Source organism: Podarcis raffonei, chromosome 18 (genome assembly GCF_027172205.1).
Source record: "Podarcis raffonei isolate rPodRaf1 chromosome 18, rPodRaf1.pri, whole genome shotgun sequence".
Classification (NCBI taxonomy): Eukaryota; Metazoa; Chordata; class Lepidosauria; order Squamata; family Lacertidae; genus Podarcis; species Podarcis raffonei.
Window position 1 is genome coordinate 9,384,499 of NC_070619.1, and position 7,960 is coordinate 9,392,458.

Genomic DNA, 7,960 nt, shown 5'->3' on the forward strand with positions numbered 1-7,960 from the left:
AGTGGGCTGCAAACCTCCATCGAGTTTAAGGAATGATTATACAGCTGGCGCCTTTAATACAGCTTTAGGAACCAGGCGAAACACATTCCTCTTCAACCAGGTCTTTTCCTTATTAAAATCCTAGACCCTTTCTATTAAATGTGTGGGGTAGATGATAGATTTATTATGTTTATCCTGTATTTTTATGTTGTGAACTCCCCCAAGATCTACAGATGAAAGGCATTATACAAATTTACTAAAATTCTGCAGTACTCTAGAAGGCTGCCTAGGACAGATGGGTAGAAATCACAATTAAGGGTTTGAGCAACTGGTTAACTCTTTTAAGAACTGATGCCCAAGTTTTGATTTCTTCCTCTCCCCACGTTCAATTTCCCTCAGTGTTTGTGTGTTTTAAAGATTGCAGAGACAGCCTTAGATGATTGCATGAAAAGTCACGTTGGGAACCTCTCTGGCAAAATCTTAAAAGCAGATTTGGGCTGTTAAGTGGGCTGCAGTGTTAATACAAAAGCTCTTTACACTTTTTTTAAAAAAACCACCCCACTTTCCAGTTTAAGGCTGGGAAATTACTTGATCGAAAGCTGTTTAAGAATCGGCAGGAGCTGAAGCAAGCAAGCTTTTGGATTTATGCACAGCTTGCAAACTGGAGACATTAACTGCCTCCTACAGGGATATGTGGCAGCCAGGCTGATGGCAAACTGCTTTTGAGTTCCGGGAGCCGGGCAGATTCACAAGGTCAGAGCCATAAATCCACCAAGAAGCAGCCTTCAAACGCTACTGCTTTTGTTTACTGGGGCTGGGTGTTTTCCGCAAGAGGTTTTAGGCATATGCTGTTTCTGAAACCCAGCTTTTGGTGGCCAATGAGCTTTATCTGTAGGGAGAACAGAGGGGACCTATTCTTATCAATTACTGTACTCTTTCTAGCGCCTGATTAAAACATGTTTAGCTAAGCCTTCCCTGATACATAGAAGGTTGGGAGTTTTAAGCTTATAATTTACGGCCAATTTCAACATTTCTATTTATTTACGATTTTATTCTCGTATACTGCAATGAAGCAGCGCAAGTGTTACGAAATAATAATGTAGTAGTGAGCGGCAAAGCTTTCCCTCTTCCCTGCACTCCCAAGAAATATCCCTTTAACCCAAGAGCCTCAAAAGCTCTCGGCTAACTTGCACCATAAAGCATGGAAGGAAGTTTTACCCTCAGGGTCCTCCTGCGCTGTGTCGGGAATGTTCCCTAGCTCCTTCTGGAAAGGTCTCCTTCACCCCTAAACGCTCAGCGCCGCTCTGCCAGAACTCTTTACAACCTGGGAGACTTCTCTCAGGACCCAGCCCCCCCCCCAAATAAAGGATCTCAGGTAATAGGGTGGGGGTTAAAGCCTTCCTAGATACGGAGGGCTAGAGCCATCCCTAAGCAGTTTTCTTAAGAGCTACATTCCCCTCCTCTTGTAATTCAACTAGGCTAGTAACGACTCCACGATGTGCGTTTTTTGGGGGTGCAAGTGTTGCCAACACATTTCCCCATGCCATGACTCCCCGTTGCCTTCAGCGTATATGCACAACTCAGCCGTATTTGTAGCCCTGTGTTTTATTAGCCTTGTTGAATCCATTTTAAAAAATGCAAACAGCTCTCAAAGCTTTTGCTGCCCAGCCCGTAGGCCGGTGTGCTCCTCGCCGGTCCTCTTCCACGCAGCATGCGACTGAAAGAAAAGATTGGGGGGAAATACGCAGTTAGCACCCCTGACAAGAAAGCTTAGGAGCATATGTCAGCATTAATCTGAAAACAAAACCTTCCACGCCTAGCAAACCACCAAGAACCTTACCTGCTCAAGAGTTGAAGTTGGCTTACGGTCTATGTTCCGCGCTCAGCCTCAAAACCACTTCATGATCAATGGCTTATTTTCTCCGTCAACCTGCCAAGACAAACTCGGGTTACAAAAATATATCTATACCGCACATGGCAAAACCTCTATGCTTTCTACCCTGCCCACCCTCACACAATCCGCCCCCCCCAAGCAACCAGCGTTTGCCCACAAAAGGGTTTCTGCGAACCCGCACTGACTCTCAAGAGCCCAGCGTGGGGGTCAAGCGTTCCGAGACTGAACCTGCGTCCCCCTCGGACTGGACAATGGCAGCTGAACCCCCCCCCACAAAAAGCATTAGTCGCAGAGGAAAACGGTTGCTTAGGAATAAGCGTGGGCTAGGGGGGGAAAAGTTAAAACGCAAACACGATGGCAGAGAACGTTACAGTTACGTGGACTTAAGTCTTAAGGAAGAGTCTCCCGAGATGAGCATTAGTCCCTTGGGGGGGATTTTTTTCCCCATCTGACATCTACACTACCGGCAAAGAAATGGCTGTGAACGCAACACCCCTTCTGACCCACATGGAATTTATGCCACAAAAACCAAAGACTCGGTACAGGAGATTTAAAAAAAAGAGGATTTTTTTTTTAAAGGGTGTTTTTTTTTCAGCTGGCCGAAATTGGCAGAGAAAATTTCGCTTTCGGACGGGTTAAAACATTCAGACTTTCAAAAAAATATATATATATAAATATGAGCTCTCAACAGGAGGAAGGATGCGGACATGAGGAAAGGAGTTACCTCGAATTACGGGACTATCCCCACATATGAACTAGCCAAGAGAGCAGCTTTCGTCCCAGAGGTTCTCTCTCTCTCTCTGTTGGATGCACAACACTTCGCTTTTTCGTCAAGGCACTGCCGTTTTCCATACGCTAGCAGAGAATTCTCAGAACTTAAGAAGGCAACGACAAAGCTAGCTAAATTAGGTCACAGTTATCGGCCTTGGAACACTGTCAAGAATCGGCAGCAGCGGCTGACCCCGGTTAGAACGAGGCTCCCTTGTCGGCTAAGAACGTCTGGCTGGCTTTTCAAGCTACCAAAGGTGTCAGCTAATTCTTGCTCACGCGCTAACTCTTGTCGCAAGCTGTCTGCTCTGAGTCACCAGGTGCAAATTACTATGGGAAGTGGTGTTATTTTTTTTCAAAGAGAACAGACCCCATGATGGGAAAAGGAGAGGGCTACGCTCCTTTAGATACTCTTGCTTCAGCTTCAATCACCCTCAACCTGACCTGACGTCTATCTAGGCCTTAAAAGTACAGATAAGATTTGCGTTGTTTTCACCACAGTTACGTTAGCCAGCCTGCAATCCTCTCTCTGCAGCTAGCTGCCCTTCCTCTCTGACTGTACACTTCTGACGGTCAAATCCAGAGTTGTGTTGTGCAGCAAGACGTAAAATTTCAAGAGCAGATATAGTATTTTTTTTTCAGATGGACTTTTAATAGGCTTCGTGAAGCCAAAAGGAAAACTGTACAAGAAATCCTTTTTAACCACTTCAAAATTACAACATCAATTGAATTAGGCATATACTTTTCTTCCAGTAAAAAAAGGACAACAGAAACAAACATATTTTTTTTCCCCATGAGCCTCTTGCGAGTTAAGATTTGCAGAGTCTTTCTGGGACACGTTTTATGGCATACAAGCAAAAGTCTCTTAAATGCAGGTTGAACATACAAGCAAAGTTTCGCTTTAGGTATACCAAGGTGGGTTGCCTTTTAAAGTCGTTTATAAAGTCATACCCAGGCTACAGCGCCTACCTTGCTACACTAAAGTTTGTTACAAAACGATGCACTAAAACAAACCGACTTCACAGCTTGCTCAGCTTCTACTGAACAATTACGGTCCTTTCTCGCTCAAAATAAAAACCAAAAAAAACACAGAAATGGGGCCCCAAAACCTTCCAGTCTTTTTTCTTTTTAATAAAAAAAACCACACACGCACACTAAAGGACACACAACCAACCAAACACACACACACACCTCTGCTCACAAATGAACTAAAATCTTAAGTGCTTAAAAAAAAAATACGTTAAAACACTTGAGAGAGGGAAAACCCAGAGCTTTCTTTGAGTCTGAACAGACCATCGCATATTAGAAGCTGTCAAGGCTGTGTTTTTGTTTTGACAAGGTCAGAACTGAGAGTTTACTACAAAAGTGAGAATACAAAGGAGATGACTACACAAGAACGGATTTCAGCGAAGCTCCCAAAATCTTTATAAATACAGCCATTGGAAGGACGATCTTGAGCCAGGAAGGTATTTTACTCGTTGTGTGTAGCTGAGGACAAGAAGCAGGCAGAATTGTAAAGGCACTGAAGCATAGACAAAGGCCCCAGCATTTCTTCCTCCCCTACTCGCTTGCAAAGCAGCACCTCAAGGCTACCAACGCTATCTCTCCTTATCTCCCACCCCTTTCCTTTTCGCTCCTGGGCTCCTGGCGTCATTTCCAGCTTCCGGGGAAAAAAACACGCTAGTCACGAACGACTCGCAATTTTGGCTTTGGGTCCGACTAAGCGTGGCGCATGCATTAACGAGGGCGGGGCTTCCCCTCCCTGCTTTTCCGTGGCGCGAGTGCTTAAAGGCCTGCCAGAAGAGCGGCGATTTTGGAGGGCAAGGAGAGGCTTGCCGGAAATAGGCTCCAAAGCGAAGCCAACGGTACTTTTCCAAAGGTTACCATCCCTGCAAAAATCAAAAAGAGGCTCCAGGCATTCCCTTGTCAGAGTATCCTTTCCCTTTTGATCTAGGGCTTACCATAACTGTCATAGCTGTCTCTGTAGGAACCTCCTGAAGGCCTGTCGCCATAGCTGCCTTGACTCCTGCTGTGGAGAGAGATGAGAAGATGCTCGTTCACAAGGCACAGCTACAACCAGCGGGCGCACGGGGCCGTTTTTTGACCCAACCTCCCCGGGGCTTACCTGCTGCCGCCATAGTAGTCTCTAGAACCACCGTATCCCCCGCTTCTCGATTCAAACCGGCTGCCACCGTAACCTCGGTCTCCACCGGCTCCTGGGGAAGGAGAACCGAACAGAGGCTTCAGGTGCATCCAGTTCAAAGCAACCAAAGTCCGAAAGTATAGAGGCCACTTGCAAGCCCAGGCTCACCTCTGGAGAAGCCCCGGCCCCGGCCTCTACCTCCGCGGAAAAAACCCCGGCCACCAGCTGAGCCGCCTCTGTAGCCGCGGGACCTGTTGTCAGACGACTTGCCTGCTTGGTCAACTCTGATTTGGCGGCCGTCGACAGACTGGAAAAACGAGGGGTTTCAGGGTTAGCACAGTGCTCCACAATGAACAAGCACACAAAAGCGGTGACTATCAAACAGATCCTCAGTTAATTATAATTTATTATTTATACGCCGCCTATCTGGCTGGGTTTCCCCACCTACTCCAGGCGGCTCAACAGAATAGTAAGAACACGATAAAACGTCAAACATTAAAAACTTCTGCCTTCTAATGTCTCCGTAAAACCAGGTAGTTGTTCATTTCCTTGACCTCTGATGGGAGGGCGTTCCACAGGGAGGCCCCACCACCAAGAAGTTACGTTTCCCCAAACTGCTAACTTTTAACAGTTGTTCTATCGTGATCGCATCCTAAAAACAGAAGGACTTCTGTCCTACCAAGGCCCGCTGAACAGCCACCACAGAACAGAACTCACCTTGCCATTCATGGCCATCATCGCATCTTTAGCATCATCAACACTCTCAAAGGTGACAAAGCCAAACCCTCTGGACCTCTGGGTTTCTCTGTCTTTGACGACAACAACTGGTGGGAAGGAAGAAGAGAAGAGTTTGGATTTGATATCCCGCTTTATCACTACCCGAAGGAGTCGGCTAACATTCTCCTTTCCCTTCCTCCTCCACAAAAAACACTCTGTGAGATGAGTGGGGCTGAGAGACTTCAGAGAAGTGTGACTAGCCCAATGTCACCCAGCAGCTGCAGGTGGAGGAGCGGAGACACGAACCTGGTTCACCAGATTACGAGTCCACGGTTCATAACCAATACAACACACTGGCTCTCTAGTGGCGAGAGATTTGTTATTTGGTCAACTTAAGTTCAGGGCACAAAGCCCATGAGAATTCGTGCTAATAAGAGTGCTTATTTCATTCTTAATTTGAGTGTGGGGCAAACTCTAGGTTATCTTTTATACCGGCTGAGCCTACCACGTACCAATTGATGCCAAAGTAAATTATTTTGATTTTTTAAAAAATTACCATCAGTGATCTGTCCGTATTTAGAGAAGACTTGCTCCAGCGACTGTTCGTTGGTGTCAAAACTGAGGCCGCCGACAAAGAGCTTCCCTTCATCTGATGCCATTTTCTCCCCTGGGAGCAAAAAAAACAAGCCTCGTGTTCAGCATTCGCCCAAGGTAACAAAACACAACACCCCTCCTGGAACAAGTTCACCGGATCATCAACCGGGTGGGGTCACGACTCACTCAAAACTTAAGGAGCTTAGCAGCCAGTGACACAAATCCTGTTTTATCCGTTTTCTTCAAAGAGTGCCCATCCAATGGAGAAGAGAAAACCGTTTCATTAGCTTTAAACCTTTGTTTATAAAAATACTGTACAGTGGTACCTCGGGTTACATACGCTTCTGGTTACAGACTCCGCTAACCCAGAAATTCTACCTCGGGTTAAGAACTTTGCTTCAGGATGGGAACAGAAATCGTGCAGTGGCAGCAGCGGGAGGCCCCATTAGCTAAAGTGGTGCTTCAGGTTAAGAACGGACCTCCGCAACAAATTAAGTACGTAACCAGAGGTACCACTGTACTAGCCAGCCCTGCATGAAAAGCCACATTTGCCACAAACGTCCCCCCTTCAACGAATTGTTGGAAATGTAGAAGGCAGGCTCCTCTTTTGCAAGTAGGCAAATAAAAGGAAAAAGGATGGGGGGGGGAGTGAAGCAAAGATAGAGAAAAAAATTGTAGATTCTTGTATTGCATGGGATTAGTAGTCTATCACAGCTGGAAAAAACCTTAGAAAATGTAAACAAGCCCATTCCTATGCTTTATTTAAAGCTCCAAGGCCCATGTGTTAAATAACACCTGTACATAAAAGGCCTTTGCCCCCCTTCTTTCAACCAACCATACTGTTCACGGTACTTTTAAATGGCCCTTCTCTTAATGTTTATCCTTCTCGTGTTATTTCTACGCAAGTGCGGATTATAAACTTCGCGAAAATAATGAATTGGGATATTCTTCACGCGAGGCATTTTTTGCTTCCTAAATGGCAGAGTGCCCTAAATGGGGAGGCACAAAACCAAATTAGCAACCAACAGGAGCATGAATGACGTGAAACGAGGCATCAAAATGTCTCAGAATTAAAATCTGCGCACGAGGAAGGTTAGCAGTTGAAAAACAAATCGAAATAAGCAGTTGAAATGTTAGAAAGGCTGTGCAAAAATAATAATAGTTTATTTTTTATACCCCGCCCATCTGCCTGTGTTTCCCCAGCCACTCTGGGCGAGTAATAATAATAATAATGCAATTTTATCACGCATCTAAAGTGCAACCTTTTTGCTGTCCATTCATGACCTGTCTTACGTGGGGGCGGGGAATTAAAGCCACCACGTACGCGCATGCGCGCCCGTTTAAAGTACAGGTACAGGGCTTAAGGCAGCCGCTAGCGCATGCGCGGATATCCACCCCCGCCTCTCGCTCTCTCCCAGCGCATGCGCGCTACTGCCCCCCACATCCCTTCCCGGCTCCGCCGCCATTTTGAGTCTTCCTTCCCCCACAAGCTTGTCGGGAAGCCATTTTGTTTTTGTCCCTTTCTCCCGGTGCGCGGTTCGCCGCTCGCCTTCCAAGCGGACCCACAGGAAGTAAAAAAATAAAAAGGCGCCTTTTTTCTGCGACTGACCACCCGACCTATTAATATTATCAACCAAAAGATATATATATTTTTATTTCTTTATTTCCCCACCTTCGTGCGCCCGCCCCGCGTCGCCCCCCTCCCCCTTACCGAAGTCGCTTCCTAGCTGCGCAAGTGAATTTCGAGCTTCAAAGTCCCAGCGCGAACTACGCAGTGGCTCGGCTGCGCCTCCGCTTATATACCGGCTCTGAGCCCCGCCCTCCTCATGAATATGCAAATGAGCCCGGCTCTGTCGAAAATGGCG

At 46.4% G+C, this 7,960-nt stretch overlaps 1 protein-coding gene across 4 annotated transcripts; it reads right to left on the reverse strand.

The window, feature by feature from the left end:
- Nucleotides 1-1,566: 1,566 nt before the first annotated feature.
- On the reverse strand, nucleotides 1,567-7,931 carry CIRBP (cold inducible RNA binding protein). Of its 4 annotated transcripts, none has more exons than XM_053372792.1 (9): nucleotides 7,807-7,931; nucleotides 6,058-6,168; nucleotides 5,502-5,608; nucleotides 4,953-5,091; nucleotides 4,767-4,857; nucleotides 4,603-4,667; nucleotides 2,598-4,129; nucleotides 1,820-1,909; nucleotides 1,567-1,696 (listed from the first exon to the last, which is right to left on the reverse strand). In XM_053372792.1, exons 2-7 carry the CDS (start codon nucleotides 6,158-6,160, stop codon nucleotides 4,113-4,115), a joined length of 522 nt encoding a protein of 173 aa, XP_053228767.1. In that variant the 5' UTR covers nucleotides 6,161-6,168; nucleotides 7,807-7,931; the 3' UTR covers nucleotides 1,567-1,696; nucleotides 1,820-1,909; nucleotides 2,598-4,112. The 4 variants fall into 4 exon arrangements, with proteins under 4 accessions (XP_053228767.1, XP_053228766.1, XP_053228769.1 ...); XM_053372791.1 differs by having other exon boundaries at nucleotides 4,603-4,670; XM_053372794.1 differs by lacking the exon at nucleotides 2,598-4,129.
- Between the last annotated feature and the right edge of the window lie 29 nt (nucleotides 7,932-7,960).

Excerpts from the sequence above, each read along its gene's own strand:
- CIRBP (XM_053372791.1), bottom strand. The coding sequence starts at position 6,160 with ATGGCATCAGATGAAGGGAAGCTCTTTGTCGGCGGCCTCAGTTTTGAC. Across the intron at positions 5,609-6,057 it reads ATACGGACAGATCACTGATG|TTGTTGTCGTCAAAGACAGA; the intron begins GTAATTTTTTAA and ends CCTTCCCACCAG. Across the intron at positions 5,092-5,501 it reads TGATGGCCATGAATGGCAAG|TCTGTCGACGGCCGCCAAAT; the intron begins GTGAGTTCTGTT and ends TCGTTTTTCCAG.